This window comes from Notothenia rossii, assembly GCF_949606895.1.
Source record: "Notothenia rossii genome assembly, chromosome: 10".
NCBI lineage: Eukaryota > Metazoa > Chordata > Actinopteri > Perciformes > Nototheniidae > Notothenia > Notothenia rossii.
Window position 1 is genome coordinate 11,605,233 of NC_136908.1, and position 21,743 is coordinate 11,626,975.

The following is a 21,743-nucleotide window of genomic DNA, read 5'->3' on the forward strand; positions in this document are numbered from 1 at the left end:
AGGTGGCTGACTTTCCTCAGACACAGCAGGTATTTTTTTGGAAACCATATTCTCTTCATCAGTACAGTATCCCCTCAGGTTCCAGCAGTAAATATCTCTTCATGGGAGGGGGCAGAGGCAGCTGTGCTACACCTCGCTGGCAGACCTCCCCCAGGCTGGCTCTGATGGCACATCTGGACAGATGCAGCAGGCTGCGGGGAGTGTTGCTGCAAACAGCGAACAAAGAGTCGTAGAAGTCTTTGTGACGCTGAGGAGGCAAAGAAAACCTCAGATATTGTATCCGTCCCAGTAAGAAGGTTGTTTTTTATGGTAGAAAAACACAAACATATTTGTTCTGTTAAGCAAGGGACCTTTTTGTCTTGGTTATGTCAGTGATGATTTAAATATATATCTTTTTTTATGCATTTCTACTTTTTTGTACAGTAATACAGCAAAAAAGCATGTCCATTAAGGCAGATACAAATAAAATATAAAATGGCTTAATATGGTGGAAAATAGCCAAAACTACCATTTTTAAGACACGGCTCTATAGATTGAAATCCTGATATAATCGAAAGCATAAGTTTACAATTTGATGGCTGTGGGATTGAACATGTCAAAAAGACAAAAATGTCCCTGGAGAGGCACAAAATAAGAAACACTACACATGCCATTAATATTGATGTACTGAAGATATGTTTCTACCTTGTAGCAGTCATCAGGTATGGCAGCACTCCACTTGTTTGTGGGCTTTAAGCGCTCATAAGAGTTGACCATAACTTCTATGGCTTTGGTGCAGTCATAGCAGGCCTGCAACACCTCCAAAAACGTACATTATTTGATCATACAGCACAATTATCATGCAAGGACCTCTTGTCATCAACATATTATTTGTCAAATAAACTGTATTTTAGATTCTCTTCTAACATCAGTAAACCTCCTGTACCTTGTGGAACTGTGAGGGGTAAATCCGTGGTGCGTTATGGTTGAGCAGCGCCTGGTAGCAGAGCTCAGGTATGGCCATGGGCCTGACGTCTGTCACTTTGAGGAGATACTGGATGGGGGAACAGCCGTTGATGTCCACGGCCCGTGTGTTTGCTCCGGCCTCCAGCAGCATCTGCATCAGGACGTGATCACAGTTCCAGGCGGCCTTGTGAAGGGCTGTCTTATTGTCCTCTTCTCTGAGGTTTGGGTCTTGAACAGAAGGGAACTGTTGTAGTAATCTCAAAGCCTTTATAGTACATAAGAAAGAAGAAACATACCTGCCTGGTTGTCCAGCAAAAGGCGACAGACAAGATGATGATCTTCACTGTAAAATTGCTCTTTAGCGTTAAAAGCCCAGAAGCACGCAGTCATCAGGGGAGTCTCCTGCAGGGAGTTGACTGAATTCACATCTGCTCCATTGGCCAGGTAGAGAGCCACCAGCTCTGGGACGCCAAATCTGGCTGCTGCGTGTAAAGGTGTGTCTGCCTCATTGTTGTCGCTGGGCATGTTGACTTTTGCACCTATATGGGGTTAAAAAACAAAGGTTATTTTTGTGTTTATAGATGTATTTGCACTTTTATCTCCATCTATCCATGCATCCGTTACTCTGACCTTCGCAGAGGAGCAGCTTGGCACAGGCCACAGACTGGCTGGTGATGCAGTAGTGGAGCGGTGTGTGTCCGCTCAGAGACAGGCCATTGACGTTGGCCCTGTGAGCCAATAGCAGGGCGACACAGTCAGCGTTGGAAGCCTCGCAGGCCACGTGCAGCGGCGTCTTCCCGTTGGGCTTCCGGTTGATAGCCGCACCCTCCTGAATGAGCACCAGAGCTGTTTCCACCGCATTGTACATCACACACACATGAATACCATTCGCCCAGGACTTATCCAGTGTGTAGCCTGGCAGCCAGTAACCTGTAGCAAAATGTCAAACAATAAGAATTTAAATTCCTGTACACTTACTTGTCTAAAACCTATACCAGTGAGTGAGAGGGTTCAACAAAAGCACTATACTTTTTGTTAAATTTAGTGAAGTGTTAGGGTTGAGAGCAATTCTTGTAATGTTTTAGTCAGTTCATTTGAATAGCTCTATATACCCTACCTTTTGGTTGTTTAACTGATAATACCCATCATATTTTATAATCTGATATTTGGTTTTGTATTAACAGTTTACTTAACCCTTAGATGCATAAGTGGGTCTTTTTTGACCCGGTGAGGTGGTTTTCTTGAAGCATCTTTGTAATTACATTTTTTTATCATTTCATATTCCAGCTATTCCTCAAAAAACATGTTTTGGATATCATGCCATGCAAATTTAAAATTTAAATTGTATACATTTTAAGAAATTGTAGTTTTTGTATTACTACCCCAAGTTTCCATAAGTGGGTCAAAAATGACCCGAATGCATTTTCTATGGAATCCTATGGGAACCTTTGATTCTTATCACCTGTGGCTGTCAGGAATACATTCATTGTAGACCACACAGACTCATCACAAGTGACACCTCTCAGGAAGATTATTTTACACAGCAAGATCTGACACCTGTCAGTATAATAATAATAATAATAATAATAATAATAATAATAATAATAATAATAATAATAATAATAATACATTATATTTGTATAGGGCTTTTCAAGGACTCAAAATCGCTTTACAATATAAGGGCAGGTAGGGTGGGGGGGTATAGGACTATCAAACTTGATCAACCGGCATGGATTGATGGGGGGTGGGCTATGAGTAGACAAGAGGAGAAGAGATGAGTTTTGAAAAGGGACTGGAATACTGTGAGGGTCTCAGAATAGCGGAGGTCTTTGGGACAATATGTTTCAAAATGTAAAGAAAATGTCTAAAATTATAAATAGTGAAAAATTAAATATAAAATATTTTTAGTGTGAACCAAAATATAATACTAAATATTATACAAGTGATTTTTCTTAACCAAAATGACAAAAATGGCATACAAACACATATTATTCTAATATGGGTCCTTTTTGACCCACTTATGGAAGAGTGTAGTCACTGTGCATCTAAGAGTTAAGTTACTTCCACATAAAACTATTGTTTTATTATACATTTATTGAGCTGAATAACAGATCATCTTATCTCCTATTACCAGTTACTTCCTGTTTAAAGCATAAACATTGTGCCCTCAGTGAGTGACCCATACAAAATAAAAACGTGCTGCAAAGATAAACTGTGTTCCTTAACATGTTTTTGGAGGCATTATTTCACACAACATATTTCTTTTTGGGATGTTTCCTATGTGCTTTTTAATTGATGAACAGTTAGCCATCAATGTTTAAGGTCGGAATACTTTCTTTTTTGAAAGGGCTAAATATAGAACAACAGTGCCTATAAATGTTGTGACTGACTGTAGAGTTATATTTCATACGGCTTTGTTGTTATATGTCCGTATGGTTATTCCCAGTATCCCGCATATCATAATTCACCGACATTGTTTCTTGTCATATTCAGCTTTAGGGTCCATGGGGGTTTAGCGACACCTAGTGGTTAACTACAAAACAACTCCCCTAACTATAATATTCAGTGTTTACAATCTATTTTCCTTTTCTAATGCTTTATGAAACCACGTAAACGTTCATAATCATAATTCTGTAAACTCGTCCAATTCATGACCTTATACTTCATTTGGTAGGCTATAGCAAACACGATGTTTATCCCCATGCATTGTTTTGCTGAAGGTGAAATGTATCAATCTTTGTTTTGTGCGTACCTTGCTTGTATGAGGCCAGCAGCATGCTTGGGTCATCCACCTCAAGAACGGTGTCAATCTCTAGTTCCCCAGTGTGAAGAATCTTCATGACCTCCAGGGAATCGTTGGCCTGCAGAGCGTCAAGGAACTGCCGCTTCAGCTGTTTGACAGCCAGTTGTCTTGGATTGAACTCTTCCATGAGCTCCTTGAAAGAGGGGCCTCGCTGCTCGTGACGCGCAACTAAACCCACCCACTCACACACTAACGTTCTCCACACAGCATGCAGGAGATTGGAAATCAACACACAAATGGTGATAAGGAAGGTCCCAATCATACCCACAGTGAAAAGCCTCCATAAGCCCCCCCAACAGAAATGGAGTTGTAAGAAGAGGGGTAAGAATTGACAGGGGGGAGGGAGTTGTCAGTGAGAGAAAAATGGCCCTGGAGCAAAAACCAGGCTGAATATAAATAGAAAGGAGAGAGGGTGGGACTGGAGGCTTGTGGCTGACCTCAGTACAGCCAGACCACTGAGAGAAAGGGAGTGAATGGTCACATGGTCAAAATAACAGGCCTCGTAAACACAGCATGTTTATGGCAAAGGTCTTGGTATGTTCTTATTTTCTATCTAAATAGGACTATCGGGTTTATCATAAGATATTCTAAATGAATGAGAATGACAGCTGAATCCTCATCAACAGTTATATTGTGAATTGTATCACCTTGGACAAACATTTCTGTAAAGCTAACAAATGACCTCTAAAACTATGTTGAAGTCAGACAAATGGTGGGAAAAAAAGAAACAAAAGCAGACAGTGACCGCACATTTTATTCAGTGTGACAGCTAGCTGCCCTTTCAAACTTTTCAGAATGCGGAAAAGAGAGCAAGGTAATGACAAAAAAGGAGGAGAAAGAGGAGGAGAACAAGCACAGCTTTTTAAAAGAATCAAAGCAATGGCTAGCAGTTTGTAGTGATGATCTTTTGCTCTCTACGTACATGAAAGAAAAACCCTTCAGGACATGACTCAAACGCCTGCCAGGAGCACCAGGGTCTCATCCACACGTTGGTTTCATCATGCGTAGGCAAGCTCAGGCAAGCAAATAGAAAAGATCTGGAGTCACTTTATGGCCTCAGGTGTGACCCCTAAGCCTCCTCAGCCCTCAGACAAAAAACTGACACGATAGAAAACAAGGCTTTAGGATTCTTACAGCGTATTGCTCTCAGTGTTTCACTATACATACAAAAGAATCAAAATAGTGCAGCCAGCGGACTGACCTGACAGGGGAGGTTTTGGGGGGTATTCACAGAAAAGGTTCAGGTGTTACAAAATATTCCATAAGAATACAACATGAACAGTTTATTGGAGTTGTACTGGAGCAGCACTATGGTCGTATTAAAGGAAAACCACAAGCACAATGAGGGAGCACTACTGCGTTTTCTTCTCGCTTTGCACTTTCCAATGTATAATCCTTCATTTCATAACAACCATTTGAATCTAAAATCACTTTTTAATGAGCAGGTTTACTTATATTTTGGCAATAGGAAGTAATCATACAATTCTGGATAAATTATTTGTAGGTGTTAATAGTACTCTTATTTTCATATAAGCTATCATAAACAGTAGTCAGTTGCTTCATTAGATACAGAAATAAATAAATAATAACATGAATAGATCAGTGATTCCTGTTTTACTGTGGCATTGCATCTGTAACCCAGATTCTTCTTCTTGTTTTGAATGATTTACAGTACACCAGGCAGGCTCCTTGAGACAAAGAGGGAATCATAACCAAAGCTGCCTTTGATAAGATCACGGTGACTCTGATGTCTCTGTATTCACTGTAAATCTACGGAATGATTCTCGGGAATGCTCAAGAAGTAACACAGGGAGCATGTCTCGTAATCCTAAAGCAATAACTGCATAAAATACAAAATAATTTCAAAAGGTTTATCTTTTTTTTATCTAACAAGTAAGTCAAAAGTCTTATTGAACCAGTTTTACAGGTAAGTTAAAAGTATATTGCATCTATCAGTTGCAAATTCCAGTGTAATATCAGTAGTATCTGGTGCATCCTGCATCTGTCCTGCATCACAGAGATGACTCGTCTATATGGCAGCATTCCCTAATAATATTCAGAATATTCCAAAGTGTTTTGCATGGTGAACTGTACATTTTCATGAAAAAAAATGTTAGAAATGTTAACTGTATGTGTTTCTATACTCACACAGAAGCGGGTCGTGTTCAGAAAAATTCAACTTCTCTAGAATTTCTAAAGGCAGCGGCGGGGAATAACTTTGTTATTGAGAGAGAATATAAAAAGAGGTCAAAAGCAGGTTACAAGCGGTGTCAAAGCCACATTATGCATATAAGCAGGAAGTTCCATTTAACATTTTTTTAGTTTTAGTTTTTTACACATTTTATCATTACATTGTACCTGAAGTATCCATTAGAACCAGTTCAATATGTCCTCTTCATCAATCATACCGTGTGAACCGCTTTCTATGGTACATGTATACTGTAAGCAGCATTGGACAAGCCAGTGCAGAGGTGACATTTACAGTGTTTGCACTTCCAGTGTTCTTGCAATTATCAGGAGAGTTATTTCTCTCAATGAAAGTTGCTTCAGCTCCTGTAGGAAAGTTCCAGTGTTGCCTCCTTCAGTAGTGAAAGTAAGCAGCGTGGGGACACCCAGTGGTGGGAGATAAGTACTGCCTCATGTATTCCACCACACAGGCCCGACCTGTATGTGCTTCGGCGAATCAAAAGAGCGATTTCACCGATTCTGAACAGGATATACATAAGCCTATCAAAATGGCACATGAGACATATCTGTATTTATCACTGTACATGGACGTAATATCTACGGGTGCTGTGATGGGTAATGTAGACGGCTCTGAAGATGATATAGAATGAGATTAACTCCACAGACTTACTCTGCATATGAATAAATAAACCTAATTTACAGCAATTAAAAGCAAATAAATAGAACCGAGTAAAATCTTAAATGGCTAAAAACACAGGATGGTTGTAAAATGAAGCAAATTAACGGGGCAGGATCTTTTTTTATCCAACTGCTCATTTTGGTTTGATACTCTTGGTGAAAAAGTCACTTATTAACAATCTCCGACAGTTGGGTTTGTAGCTTAACCACTGAGAACGAATGAACTACTGAGCAGGTGTCCCTCAGGGTTCATTTGTGGGGTCTACTGACGTTCTGTTCCTCGAGATGCTACGTGGTGTGTTGCTACAGTAACGCGGCAGGTGATCCAACGATTCACTTCACTCTGCCGCACTTTCTTTGCGCTCCTCTTTCTGCTGCTCCTCCAGCTCTCTCTTCCGTAGCTTCTCGCGTTGTTTCTCCACTTTCTCTCTGTTCCTCTTGGCCTTCTCCGTCAGAAGTTTAAGGTCTTTGATCTTTTTCTTGATCAGGGCACGGTCCTGGGAAGAAGTAACTCCAAGGACCTGTATCATATAAACATGCATAAGTATATACGCATGTATGCATAAGTATGTACTTATATTTGTTTTAATTGTACAACATCGCCAAAGATAAGCAGGAAGAAAAAAACATACTACTAAACCCTGAGGAAAATCTAGGGCTGAAGCGTCATCATTTAAAGCGCTAATTACTTATTTACAAATGCTGAAAACTGCATTTTCCTTAATACTTTGAAGGCATTTAAGTTGACCATTGCGTGCATTTTGTTTTTTAATATCATTTTATAGTTGAATAACATGTCACACGTCTCTTTAGGACAAACTATGTTTCTGAACTCACCGAACATATTTTTGGAATAGCTACACTGCTATTTCCTGTTCGCACTGGCTGTACTATGTTTGTATAACCACCTTTAACGTACCTTAAGCTCAGGACTCTCCAGATGCAGCAGCTGCTCTCCATCAATGTTTTTGGCAGTGAATTCTGGGATGTGTTGTTCCAAGTTGAGGCCCATGAGCCAGCGGGCCACTTGCTGGGGGGTCCACTCTGTGATGCTGCTGTTCTGCCACTGATACTGCTTCGAAAACTGTGCCTCGTCCAGGATCTGAACAGCAGGAGAGACAGACAGGAGCGGAGAGGAAAAAGCAGGTTCATTTACATCTCTAACATGCAGGATTTAACTATGAACAGTGTCTCTTTTTCACAGAGGTCATTTATAATGAGTTCAGAAGAAAGGACACATGAACACCCCAACAAGCAACTATTTTCTTTAGCAACATATATTACTCGTTGAGAAACACCATGAATGATGTGTGGGTATGAAAAACAGACACATGACATACACTGAACAGACACATGAACACAAGCATGCAGTAAAGCACAGGTCTCACCTCATCATCTATCATATCCAGACTCTGAATGTGGCAGCATTAAAAACAACAGAGATATCGGGTTTTAAACATTGGTGTAAAAGTATGGCTTGAACTACAGCAATCAACTTTGATGTGGTTGAATCAAGCTCAGGTAAATGATTTGTTTAAACATGTTTGATATTGCATTGCATCACCTTCAATAAAAAAGAAAATATTTGAGTATGTGTACCTCATCTGAGGAGAGCATCAGTGTGTGTGAGCGTCCCGACATCTTGGCTTCACTCAGCAGGCCGCTGATCTCCACCGAGCTGCTGCTGCTGCTGCTGGCGCTCAGATCATCATTCAGAGCGGGGCCCTGAGGAATCAACAACACACTCATAAGACTCGTGAGCCAACTGGCACTGAGGCTGAATTTACTTAATTAGAAGGAGTGTTTCTCTATTTCTATTTCTTAAAGAGTGGAAGAGGAGGGAGTGAATCAGGAGCAAGAAGACATTTCCTCTGAGCAGAATGATTGATGTGTTTCTTCCTAATATTTGACATTCCATAAATTATAAAGACAATGGAAGTACATTAGACTAATGCATCTAAGCTGTTTGAAAGACCTTGAGATGTTATGCACACATCTCATTTTAAGATATTCCATCAACTGTGAATGTGATAGTGTTTTGTCCTGCGTCCTTGTGAGTGTGCCAGAGTGTGGACATTTGTTGAATTACAGGACAGTATCATGATTGTGTTAAAACACGTAGTGACAAGCTGCTGCTGCTACTACTGAGAAATATGGACAATTGGGAGGAGAAAAAGTGAATACATGTACATACGTCTGTTTTACAGAGAAAGGGCTTTTTCTCTCCTGGAATGTAACGGTTTTTCTTTTTGCAACATTATATTGAGATCAGATTTTGAGTCTAAAGTCTAAAGCTTCTTACATTCAACTAAAACTGTAGCTTTATGGAGTTCTCTGAATATCAGTACTGTCTGGTGAAAGCGAAACTAATCCTCCAGGTTCAGACTTTTAGCTCTCCGGGCTGAATCCTCACTTAAAAGCTCCACATAACTACTAATGCGAAAACATTCTGCATTGATTTATCCATATCAAGCTCAGAGCATGTCCTTGGAGAGAGAAATGGATTTGGTTAGTGCAGTATCAAAAATAATCCCTGTTTTAATCCTTGGGTAACCACATGTGATATTACACAGGATTAGAAAGTGTTTTCATGCAACTTCCTACACGGCAACGGATGTCCATGTTAATGACTTTAATCTTATTGCATCAGTAGGACATGTAGCTGATTGAAGATGAGTTATGAAACAAATTATTTGTAAGGGCAACACTAGGAAACTGATTTTAATACTTCAAAATAGACCATTCAGAAGATTGTTATGTAGCGAAAGTCATTGATTATTAGAAATATTTAGGATTATGTGGGATTATTCAGGGATTATCTTGCTATTAACAATGAAATCAAGTATTTTTGCATAGCATTAATTCCCTTTATTATCTAGTTTAACCCTGTTTACCTGTACCAACTCATTTCCCCTTCAGTGGATTGAGGTACAATTAAGGAAAACACAAAATAATACAATACCAAGTAATATGAATAGGAGAAGAAGTGGGGCCATGTAAGGTAGTTCTGTCCAACAGAAATAACACAACACATCAAAGCTAAATGTCATAGCATAAAAACTTCAAACTTATTGTATGTAAATAATATATATAGTTCTATTAAAGGACAGTATCTGTGAAGTGAATCATTATTTGCCAAATGTGAAATAACCAAACCTCATGTACCTTAGCCGTGAGTTTTTCTGGACTGTCCTCTGCTGACGGCTCTGTGGAGCTGAGAGGGAGAGATGGAGGGAAATCAAATAAAAGTGAGTCAGGATGATTACTGTACCACACATTCATTAAGAGTTTCTGGAGCTGGACTCATTGAGGTGAGATATAACAAAACATATCCAGATGTTCTGCTCGTCATTGACCCACAATATGTATTTTAATGCCAGGACCATAACAAAGAAAACAGCAGAACTCTGATGGTGTTATTATTGACCTGTTCAGGTTTGCTCTGGGACCTTTGTCGTAATAATAAATCATATACAGTTTACAGTTAGCAAACTAGCAATGTAGTATTAAGTACCATATCAAAACTTAATTCCTTCTTCACTCTTAAAGAATATGTCATTTTCAACAGTCACACATATTTCCAGTACGATGTCAATTTAGTTTCTTATAACCCTTTAATTAAAAACTAGAAATGTAATTAGAAAGTAAATTATTTTGGTTAACAATGACTGTAATTATTTCATACATCTTTTAGTTTTATTATCCCACCAGCTTTCTCTTCATATCCTTTCCTTTTAAATAATTGATCAATTTCGCAATCAAGATATTGCTTCACAACAGTATGACGTTCTTTATATATTAGGGATGTAACGATACCCAAAACTCACGGTACGATAATATCGGGATAAAAAGTCCACGGTACGATATTTATCGCGATATTGAAAAATAAAGAAAAAAATGTGATTTTTTTTTTACTTGAATTTTTTTTCTTTATTAAATAATACATCTGATCTGTTCAGCATTTTAGTTGGATAGTAGTATTTTAAAGTGTCAACAATATAATAATCAGACCCTGCAATAGAATAAATCAAGTTTCACTTTAGTTTTTCAAGTAACTCAACTCTAACTCACTAACTCACTCACTCAGCATCATCAAGGTTATCTTTTAGGAATATGAGCATGTCCACATTTCCAGGTAGAAGCTTGGATGTTTGGGCGTTTACAATATCCCCTGCTGTGGAAAAAACTCTCTTGCTGATGTTACTGGGACAGGGAAATAGCTTTGACCATGGGTGATAGCAGTGGGTAAAACTGTGCATTGCCTTTCCACCACTTCAAAAACAATACAGATTTTGCCAATAAGGTGAGGCTTATTGACAGGGCGAGATATAAATATACTGTTGGTACTTGTCAATGTCTCTAGGTATGTACATGTAGCCCTGTAAATATAATGTCCTTTTGTGTTATCTGTTGTTTTATGTTCATGTTGTAACCTACTTGCTGCCATGTTGGACAGGTCTCCCTTGAAAAAGAGATCGATGATCTCAATGGGACCATCTGGTTAAATAAAGGTTTTAAAAAATAAATAAAAAATTAAGATTAGTTTTTGTCAGTCTCACAACGGTATTGAGACATTTATTTACCGCGATATTCGATATATCGTTACATCCCTATATATGCTTTATTGGGGTAAACAAGGAATGTTGGCCCCAAATAATCGTGAAAAAAAAAAAAATGAATCAGCTGTTTCCTATTGAATCAGTGAAATGGTATGTGATACAAAATGGCCTAAACAATTCTGCTGTGTGTCCTCTTACCCAGGATCTGTTGCTTGTCTGTTTTCATCCACACCGTGAGAGGGGCTTGACATGGCAGGAGACTGAGAACCTGCGATCACAAACATCCCTCATTGAGATCACAAATGAGAACATTACAGATGTTTTTGGGACTATTCAATCTTTTATTATGGGATGACGTAAGGATTCAGGAGCACTGACCTGCAGTGGACGGATGGTTCAGTGTTCGTCTGGGGGAGCTCTCTGCACTGCCAGGGGCTCTGAGGACCCCTCCATCATAAGAAGCCACACTATGCATCGAACCAGATCGACTGTGGACGGGACTGCTACGCCCCTCTGAGACCTAGAGACAGACGTAAAGGGAAGAAAGAGAAATAAAGATTAAGCAAATGGAGGAGAAGGGAGGGGAAATGTGATATGAGGGCAGATGAGGCGAGAGAGAGAGAGAGAACAAGTTGGAATTGAAAATGAATGAAAATACTGAAAGAGAGGTCACAAAAACAGGAACAAAAAAGTGCAATCAAATGAAAAGTGTTCCGAACATCCGAAGCTGCAGACTAATCTGAAAGAAGTCACTTGACATACTTTCACCATTTCTAATTCATCGCCCTGGTTTCCCCTGGAAGCCTCACACTGCCTGCCAAGTCTGATCTGAAGATGTTCATCCAATCTGAACTCATCGCTGCTCTTGCTGAGTTAAGTTAGCCTTTCATCCAGAAGGACACAGTGGCTGTTATAATCGCACTGGGAGAGACGAGGAGTTGTGACAGCACCACAGACTCAACTAGCGCTGCAGAGCAACACGTAGCAATTAATCTATTAGAGGAGTACAGCGGAATGGACAGGGGGAAAACACACGAGAAGATGCTAATGAACACACACACACACACACACACACACACACACACACACACACACACACACACACACACACACACACACACACACACACACACACACACACACACACACACACACACACACACACACACACACACACACACACACACACACACACACACACACACACACACACACACACACACACACACACCTCTGGTAAATTAAAGACATTCACTTTAAGAATACTCTAATAGGAGTAGTAATTATTTATTAATTTCACTTAACATTTAAAATACTGCACATTTGTAACTTTAAGTAATATGCCATAATTGTATTATACCTAATTATGAGTATATTTGTATTCATTGCAACATTTCTTTTTAAATGTTATAATGGTTTTTAAAGAAGTGTACGTGTACAACTTAATTCCTCTCTGCACCATTATACACCAAATCAAATAGCTTTGTGTAAACCTTGGCAATAAACCTGATTCTAAAACACACACTGGTTGATATTGTAAAATCAATTCGAAATCTGTTTGCCACTGAAAAAGAAAAATGTGCAGGTGTGTGTGTTTTTGAAACCAACCTCTCCTTCAGTGGAGCTGATGCTGTCTCGGACTCTCAGGCTCTTCTTCATGCTGGGGGAGTATGGAGAGCCCTCCCTGGGGTCTAGAGTCACACACACAAAGGAAAGACCAACTGTGATTTAACTTGACACCATAAAAAGAACACACTGTCTGATCCATTTGTTCACCAGAAGCCTTTGTCCTTTAATTATGTGCCTTTCTTTCTTCTGTTGTCTTATTAAGGATTACTCCATTTAGCCTGGCTGAATTGGTCTATTAAAAATACATCAATGCAGTAAGAATATCAAGTCCTCCCTCAAAAGTAACACCAATAATTAGGCAGGCAATTACCATTTTTCTGCTCATTTCCTGAGTGCACAGGGAGACGCTGTCAGGAGCCAAAAACTGAAATCATTTCATCAGCTTCTGTCTTCTCCTCCTACATGTTCACTCTCTCCTTTACATCCTGTTCCAGCAGTCTCCCTCACCCCCCCCCACCCCCCCCCCCCCCCCCCCCACCTTGTTAATATTGCATAATGGGCTGCGTCACTCGGATCAGCGCAGATCCAATCACTCTCAGATATAGTCTGTGCACACTCCAACCTGACAGATGCGCCCGCTGAAATGAAGTCGGCGGAGCTTAAAAACACTTGAGGAGAACAAAACCAGACAGATGCGCTCAAAGGGATTACAAGTTTGTTTTTGTTTGCAGAGGTGAAACTAGGGTCAGAGGTGAAAGCGGGTGTGAAGTTCAAAGCAGAGGAGGATGTGTGTGTAGGAAATCCAAGCATCAGTGTGTGTGTGTGTGTGTGTGTGTGTGTGTGTGTGTGTGTGTGTGTGTGTGTGTGTGTGTGTGTGTGTGTATTGTATTTTCTTTCTGTTTCTAAGCCACAAGAGACACTGATCTTTTTTAACTGTCCTTCGGAGGGCAAGATGAGTCAATAAACTGCAGGGGCTGAAAAAAGGGTAATCATAATAATAATCGGATACGATTATTTTATGTAATTGGGAAACTTTGTATCTATTTTTATCTATTTATCTCCTATTTGACCGGTCACTAAATGTATTAATCCATTTAGACCTTCACCTAGCCATGGTTAGAAAAAACAACCTACTACTCATTTTTTAAACCTTTTATGCTCTTAACCTTTTATTTTTATCCAATATGTTCCTTTAGATATCTTTTTACTTATTCTTCCTTATAGCTTTGTGAAGCACCTTGAGATGACGTTTGTCTTTAAAGTGTGCTATATAAATCAAATGTATTACTAAAACATGAGGGTTTTCGGAAATATCTACCAAAGTATTCACTGAAACCTTTACTTCTCAGTCTCTGAAGCAGATAGAAACATGAAATAAAAACAATTGAGAGCCTAAATGAATAGTTCTGCATGTTAGGAAACATACATGTTCTATCTAGCTGAGAGATATATGTGAAAATCTCATACGTTTGGCCGTTCAATAGGAAACTAGAGCCAGGAGACTGTTAACTTTGCTTAGCATACATTTAGGGAACAGTGGGAAGTAGCTAGCATTACTTTGTTGATATGTTATGACAAATCAACCTACCAGCACATCTAAGCTCAATAAATAACATGTTTAATTTGTGTTATGATGACAGGAGCGTAGTATTGATCTTTTTACCTAATTCTCACTCGGAATAGTTCTCCAAACTATTAATTTAAATCAATATAATAATAATGCTCCTGGCAGTGAGTAGGGGTCCCCTCCCACACTCACCTCTGGCTGCTGCCGCTCTGCTGGGGCTGCTCTGCTGAGCGCCGAGCCTCTCAGCACTGTTGCTGTTGTTGTTGTTCACCTGGATGCCGTTCTGCTTCATCAGCTGCATTAGCTCCGACTCTAATGTTACAATCTGCGGAGGGAGAGTAACCGATCAATGTTACTCAATCGTAGACACTTACCTGGAGAAATAGCTGCTTTGAAGCATTGACATAAAAATACTACATGACAAGGGTTTATCATGGTGTACTTGGAAAGCACCAGTTAAGTAATGTATCAGTTTAGTTAAAGCATTTGCCTGCTATCTTGCTGTTGGATTAAATTATAGATTATACTGTTTTCCACCACTCGTGCTTGTGCCCAGTTGACCACTCACCCTTCACAATGCAGTGCCACAGAATAATGAATGCTCACTGTGCAGAATAATAGCCAGCGACAGTTAGGTTGACTGCCCATTCGACTGAGGGGCATGGCCTGAGCAGAAAACACCACAACTGTCATGTCTTAAGACCAGAAAAGCAGAACATATATACAGAGTTCGACAATGGAAACAAGTGCAGGCCCCTGGATACAGAGTACACCTGCTGTTACTGTCCAATGTTATGTTTACAAAGCCTTGCAGAAAGAAATCAAACATGGGGGAGTGCCGTTAATAATGTTTTTGATTACTAGATTTAGATTTATGTAACACATCTACAGCCTATTGTAGCCTTTATGTGCCAGGCAGACAGGAGAAGTGCAGCATTCATTATACTATTTTTGCTTCAAGGAAATGTTTGGCAAACAAGCAGTCATTTTGCACACACATACAGAACAACTTAAACACGGAGAGGCTTACAGGAAAAGATGGATGTGAGAGATAAACAAGGAGCTCTGGTTTACCCTGACTTGCAGTCCCTGGATCTCTGCCAGGTGAGATTTCTCAGCCTCCTCCAGCCGCCTCCTCTCCCCATCCTCCTTCTGGATAAACTCCACCTCTCTGGAAAGAAGAGAGGGAGGGGAGTTTGCAATGTGGTGAGTAGGTGTATGCCCACTCAGGGAAACAAGATCTATGTGTGTGTGTGTGTGTGCACATATATCTACAGCTAGAAAACACACACTCATGTCCATCTTAAGAATAATAAATTCCACCATTTCCTCTTGCCTGCTTTGCCCTCTGCATCTCAGTCCTATGCTACAGATCAGGGCCACAGCCAATTAGAGGTCGTCAGACTGGAGCTGAGCTGGAGAGGTTGTGATGGGACTGACCAAAGAGATCAACGCACTGAAAAGCAGGGGAGCTGCGCTGAATGAGAATAGGAGACTCGGCTCTTACTGTCGGGATTGGATAAGACTTCGGCTATAAAAAGAGCTGCTCTGCCTTATAGATGGAAATGCTGCAGATAATTTTCTTTCTGCTCATTGAAGCAAAGGAAGCTGCAAAAAGGAATAATGAAGGAATTCATTCTAGATGATTTATTTCAGCGAATGTTTAATGGCAGGATTTGTGAAAGGATCTCCTGCTAAGAAGTGAAGGAGGTATTTTAGAAGTCATTTAGAGCTGTTAAGCGTCTTTCTTTGCAAGGACACAGTTGGTTCGAGTTGGGAAGACATTTAAAAAAATGTCTGTCTTTAAGATCAAATCCCCGGAAATGTTGGCTATGGCTATTGTCTATTAACAATTCACCAAAATACAAATGCATTTCTTCTTGTAAAACAGAATATGTGCCAAGATAAGTTCTTACACAAGCAAGCAAACACTCAATCCAAGATGAGCATGACCATTACACTTACTTCTGCTGGAAGTCTTTGATGAGTTTCTTGGCCTTGTTGTACTTCTTCTCCAGGGTTTGGTACTGTGCCTGCGCCTCCTTCAGGTGTTCGTTGACCGTGTGGCAGAGGGTCTGCGCTTCGATCCAGTAGCTCTCCAGCTTCAGCATCCTCTCCTTGTTCTCCTCGATGCTGGCCTTCAGCTGGCTCTTCTCCTTCTCCCAGCGCTGCTTCTCCCTCTCCACTGACGTTAGCTGGGAGGGGACAAGACAACTTAAGTTGCAACAAAAAGGATGTTTTAAAAAGAAAGCTTTTATATGTTACCCTTCCCATTTACTATACAGTTTGTTCCTATAACCAAAGCATGTGTAGTTTTATTTATATTGACTGCAACGACATGAAAATGTGCAATAAACAAACCTAGATTTTAAAGACTGGGAAGTACATTACAGAGAGTAAAATGCAAAAGTCGGAGAAAAATCATGTTTTGAGACCATAAAAGGCATCAATGAATTTTTCTGTGAAAGTGGATCCACTCTAACTCCTAGAAAAAGCCTTTTAAGCACCACTGCTTGGGTGAATGTAATCATATTAACTCTCAGCACTTTCATTTGGGAATTAAGGAGATTAGTTCATTAACATTTGACGAAGCATATCAATTAAACACTTCATATGTGTATTTAAGAAAACATAAACACATGCGTATACGCTGAAAAATAAAAAACTGTGATACTAGGTGCCCTAAATCACAAATTGTAAAGGCAACTACTGCAGCGTATTACAAGAAGCTTGATCAGATAAGATTAGCTACTGTTTTATCTGTGTCCTGTCCTGACACTATCCCCACATCTCCCTCACAAATGGTTTGAACCTCGACAAACTTCTGTCGTTAGCACCCATTAAGCCCGCACACTGACAGTCTTAATCTCTTACCTTGTTTTTAAGCTTCTGGATCTCGGCCTCCGTCACTGTGTGTTTGATCTGGAGCTGTTGGAGCAGAGGCGGAGACAAGAGGAGATAGGAGAGAAGAGAGAGGGTGGTCAGTGATCAAATGCATGGCTGGGCAGAATCTCTCTGCTGTGGATACTGTGAGGGACCGAGGCAGCCGAGGCTCTCCTCCACTGACAGCCCAGACCCCCAGCTCTGACACACAGTCTCAGAGGAGAGGCAGGAAGAGGAAGGAGATAGACAGATAAAAAGCTAGATACTTTAAAAAAAAAAAGTTATTTTGCATAGCATTAAATAAAAAAATCTGTCACTTTTTCAATACAATTCCATACCCTATTAAAAACGGATTAAGTCTTAATGCAAAAAGGCTTGCGTATCTTTTGAAGTGTATCATGGATGGAGTTGGAAATGGAGAGAGGGGAAAATGAGTGATGCATGGAAGTTGCAATGAGCAGTCGTTTGCAGGCAGACAGAGCGGGATCGAGATAATGACAGAGAACTAAAAAAGAAGATGAGACAGAGAGAAAGAAGTGGATGTGGAACTAGAGATGTGGAAAGAGGGGCAAATGAGGGCTATAGTAAGTGAGGCAGAAACACAGAAAAGGGGTAGAGAGGACTTTGGTAAATGGATGTATTTATATAGCGATTTCCAGTCTTTGCCATCTCTAAAAGCACTTTTATAACACAAGTCATTATTCCCCTATCCACATGCACACTGGTGGCAATTACTTTGGGAGAATACCCACGTGATGTATGTTCTCAGACTGCTTAAGTCTCATATTAAGTTCACATCAACTTTTCTTGTTTTGTTAGGAGGGCATTTATAAATGTCCTGTAATGATTTCAATACAATGTGAACCTATACTTGAAACAGCTAAGTCCATTCAAAGTTTAATTATCACTTTTCTCACAAGCTTACAAAATAGATGAAGTAAAGTAATAACTTTGAAATGCCAAACTTCATTCAGTTTCATGATGCTGAATGCTGATAGTATTGATACCATCTTGTTTCTATTTGGCAACAAACGATGATAAGAACGAGTTGTGTTATAAAAAGATATGTTATGTGACAAGCAACAAGAGCCATTTATTACCACATCCTCTTTTTATTATTTGTATAGAAGGCTTATCTGGTTATCAGGTTTTTGTGCAAAATGTATCAAATGCAGCAAAGAAAGAAAAGGATGAAATAGGAAATGGGAAAGTCCTCAAAGCAAAAACAAGGTGAAAGTCTGCACTGTGAGGGACAGAGGTGACGAAACTGGAAGAAATGTATCAACCCTGTGACTAGGGATTGCATTATAGTTTTGCTCGGTATCCCCTACAGTGTCTGCTGTGCAGCTGAAAGACATTTGTTAAATGTGTCAAACAGCTATTGTGGCAGTCTACAGAAAGCCTCAAGTGTTACTGTACCAAAAACAGTACTGGAGTGTTCGATCGATATCAGCCACTCCCAACAGCGATAAAGAGAAGAAATCAGTTAACAGCCAGTGAACTCATTTTCTTTCATTTTCATTGGTACAGATGGGTCAGAGTTCATTGGTACAGATGGGTCAGAGTTCATTGGTACAGATGGGTCAGAGTTCATTGGTACAGACGGGTCAGAGTTCATTGGTACAGATGGGTCAGAGTTCATTGGTACAGACGGGTCAGAGTTCATTGGTACAGATGGGTCAGAGTTCATTGGTACAGACGGGTCAGAGTTCATTGGTACAGACGGGTCAGAGTTCATTGGTAGAGATGGGTCAGAGTTCATTGGTACAGACGGGTCAGAGTTCATTGGTACAGACGGGTCAGAGTTCATTTGTATAGATAGGTCAGAGTTCATTGGTACAGACGGGTCAGAGTTCATTGGTATAGATAGGTCAGAGTTCATTGGTACAGACGGGTCAGAGTTCATTGGTACAGACGGGTCAGAGTTCATTGGTACAGATGGGTCAGAGTTCATTGGTACAGATGGGTCAGAGTTCATTGGTACAGACGGGTCAGAGTTCATTGGTACAGATGGGTCAGAGTTCATTGGTACAGACGGGTCAGAGTTCATTGGTACAGATGGGTCAGAGTTCATTGGTACAGACGGGTCAGAGTTCATTGGTACAGACGGGTCAGAGTTCATTGGTAGAGATGGGTCAGAGTTCATTGGTATAGATAGGTCAGAGTTCATTGGTACAGACGGGTCAGAGTTCATTGGTATAGATAGGTCAGAGTTCATTGGTACAGACGGGTCAGAGTTCATTGGTACAGACGGGTCAGAGTTCATTGGTATAGATAGGTCAGAGTTCATTGGTACAGACGTGTCAGAGTTCATTGGTACAGACGGGTCAGAGTTCATTGGTACAGATGGGTCAGAGTTCATTGGTACAGACGGGTCAGAGTTCATTGGTACAGATGGGTCAGAGTTCATTGGTACAGACGGGTCAGAGTTCATTGGTACAGACGGGTCAGAGTTCATTGGTACAGATGGGTCAGAGTTCAACAACATGGCTTTCTATTCTCAGAGGCAGTTCCTGTGAACAGTATCTTCGGTCAGGATACAAATTGATTCAAATTCAGGTTAAAGCTTTTTCTGTTCATCTGTGTGTTTAACCGAACATGGGTAATTAGAGATGTAATGAGCATTGGTCTCACGTAGCTTTTGTGTTCACGCCAGTAATCTTCCAGATTAGGAATTAGGGAGGGTAAGCAGATCTGAGATCCAGACAAAAGAATTTACTGTAACCCAGCCGAGTAAAAAGGGCTGTTACATTCCATTGTGTCTGTGTCTTTTGTTGTTTTATTGAATTCACTTTTCTGTTCTAGCGAGTGTGTGGGTACATTTGGTATTTCAAACGTATTCTTCAAAGCAAAGAAAAATGTGGTGGGACAAACTCAGTTTTTTTTTTACCTCTCTGAACTTCTGGTAGAGTTTAGTGGCGTCTAACTCTGTGGGAGACAAGATTTCCTCGGACTCTGGCAAGTCAAACACCTCGATGTTCTTGTCCTCGCCCGCCACCGTCCCGTCCCCATCCTCCTCGTCTGTGGCGTACTCTCCTGTCTGCTGTAAGAGAAAACACAGTCAGTCATAAAGTCCATTTTCCTGCAAATACACTAAATGTAACAGCACAATGTATTAATGTAAGAGACAAACGCTCTCTCGTGAATTTTCTAAAGTAGCTAGCTTGAATTTAAATTTGTAAAAAAAAAAAAAAAACGATTTACTTGAACTTTTATGATCAATAAAATAGTTACAAGAAACATCAATTTAAGATAAGATAAGATAAGACGGACATTTATTTATCCCCTTTGGGAAATTCAGGCATTTATAGCAGCAACAGGGTCAGAGTTAAAAACAGGATTCACACAAGGTAAAAAATAAAGACAAAATAGAATAACATTTTAAAATAATAATACAAATTGTTTTTAAGTGATAAAGTGAAAAATGTAGACCAATATAACTGTTAATACATGTTTTGGCTCACACGTCCGGTAAGGAGATGTGTAATATCTGAATACCATCTTTGTTTGGATTAGGAAAAGGTGGCACAATTCGATGGTACAGCAGATTGAATATTATTTCACCCAGATGGTTATGAGAGTCTTCAAATTCACAATAGGTTTGATTAAATAACTGATACTGAGGGATGGTTATCTCTGTGACTGTGTTTATAGAGAATACATGTAGAGCACAAACTGTGTCTGGCTTTAGTCTCAGTCTTTTATTAGATTATTGTTTTAAAATTACTCAGCTTGAATATCAAAACTCGTGAAGTTAGCTAACATTTATTTATTTAACTGCCTGCTTAATTGCTACAGTTTCTAAAATATCTGCAAGCAATCGTCTCCTCGTTTAGCATGAAGAAATGAAAAGGCAGCTTTTGTCGTCCCACCGGCAGAGCCTCTGTGAACGGTAAGCTTTGACCCTTCAATATGGAGTTAGCCTGAGTTAGCCAGCCTGAACAGAGAAAACTCCCAGTCAGATATCCAGCTGTCAAACTGCAACATCTGGGTGTCCTCTCTCCGTTTCTCCCATCTCTCCTCAAAGCTTCCACAGTCAGAGTGCAGCATATTGCGTGTCTAGAACTTCCAGAAACTCCTACCCATTTTCCATCATGCCATCTCTTTTTTAAGCTTTCTATCTTGTAATGCTATTTTAATGCTACCGGTTATATAAAAATGAGGTAACACACTCACTTGGCCAAAACTTTGTCAAAAAATAAATTGCTTTGACAGCCTGGTCGGCCATAAGGAGGGTTTTTTTTCTATTAAAATAAGCAAGTTGAATTGGCCAAATTTGAATGTCACTTCTTATTATGATTAAATATGAGTCACCATCTCGCATCATGTTTAATGGGTTAGGGGGTAAATTAAGTGCTATATGATGGTATCTCTAAGGAGCACACTCTAGATCTATAGATGTATCAAATATTTCTTTAAAAAATATATTTTTGATTGTTGACGTTAATGCAGGCCATTATGCTGCAAGCTTTCAAGGCAGTTTATCTTTCCTCCAGTTCTAAAAAAAACTAAAATGAATGTTGGCACTGGCCATCAGACCTTAATGGATCGG

The 21,743-nt window shown here is 39.9% G+C and overlaps 3 protein-coding genes across 9 annotated transcripts in view; all 3 read right to left on the reverse strand.

Annotated features, from left to right (window-relative positions):
- The window catches only part of dync1i1a (dynein cytoplasmic 1 intermediate chain 1a), a 94,570-nt gene that overhangs the window by 48,429 nt on the left and 24,398 nt on the right, over positions 1-21,743 (reverse strand).
- Positions 7-4,084, reverse strand: asb4 (ankyrin repeat and SOCS box containing 4). Of its 2 annotated transcripts, none has more exons than XM_079653739.1 (6): positions 3,698-4,084; positions 1,576-1,875; positions 1,242-1,484; positions 926-1,173; positions 685-789; positions 7-247 (listed from the first exon to the last, which is right to left on the reverse strand). In XM_079653739.1, exons 1-6 carry the CDS (start codon positions 4,008-4,010, stop codon positions 59-61), a joined length of 1,398 nt encoding a protein of 465 aa, XP_079509865.1. In that variant the 5' UTR covers positions 4,011-4,084; the 3' UTR covers positions 7-58. The 2 variants fall into 2 exon arrangements, with proteins under 2 accessions (XP_079509865.1, XP_079509864.1); XM_079653738.1 differs by having other exon boundaries at positions 685-798.
- The window catches only part of ppp1r9a (protein phosphatase 1, regulatory subunit 9A), a 57,396-nt gene continuing 40,137 nt past the window's right edge, over positions 4,485-21,743 (reverse strand). For 3 of the 6 annotated variants that reach the window (XM_079653224.1, XM_079653225.1, XM_079653223.1), the window contains exons 7-19: positions 20,082-20,234; positions 17,183-17,236; positions 16,274-16,503; positions 15,383-15,479; positions 14,501-14,633; positions 12,781-12,863; positions 11,551-11,692; positions 11,371-11,440; positions 9,779-9,827; positions 8,213-8,338; positions 8,002-8,025; positions 7,533-7,715; positions 4,485-7,134 (exon numbers count right to left, since the gene is read on the reverse strand). In XM_079653224.1, coding sequence (XP_079509350.1) covers positions 6,952-7,134; positions 7,533-7,715; positions 8,002-8,025; positions 8,213-8,338; positions 9,779-9,827; positions 11,371-11,440; positions 11,551-11,692; positions 12,781-12,863; positions 14,501-14,633; positions 15,383-15,479; positions 16,274-16,503; positions 17,183-17,236; positions 20,082-20,234 — 1,527 coding nt within the window. In that variant the 3' untranslated portion in view covers positions 4,485-6,951. The remainder of the gene's footprint in view (positions 7,135-7,532; positions 7,716-8,001; positions 8,026-8,212; positions 8,339-9,778; positions 9,828-11,370; positions 11,441-11,550; positions 11,693-12,780; positions 12,864-14,500; positions 14,634-15,382; positions 15,480-16,273; positions 16,504-17,182; positions 17,237-20,081; positions 20,235-21,743) is intronic. The other 3 variants (XM_079653226.1, XM_079653228.1, XM_079653227.1) reach the window with 3 other exon arrangements.

Excerpts from the sequence above, each read along its gene's own strand:
- asb4 (XM_079653738.1), bottom strand. The coding sequence starts at position 4,010 with ATGATTGGGACCTTCCTTATCACCATTTGTGTGTTGATTTCCAATCTC. Across the intron at positions 1,485-1,575 it reads CAAGCTGCTCCTCTGCGAAG|GTGCAAAAGTCAACATGCCC; the intron begins GTCAGAGTAACG and ends AACCCCATATAG. Across the intron at positions 248-684 it reads TACCTGATGACTGCTACAAG|CGTCACAAAGACTTCTACGA; the intron begins GTAGAAACATAT and ends TTGCCTCCTCAG.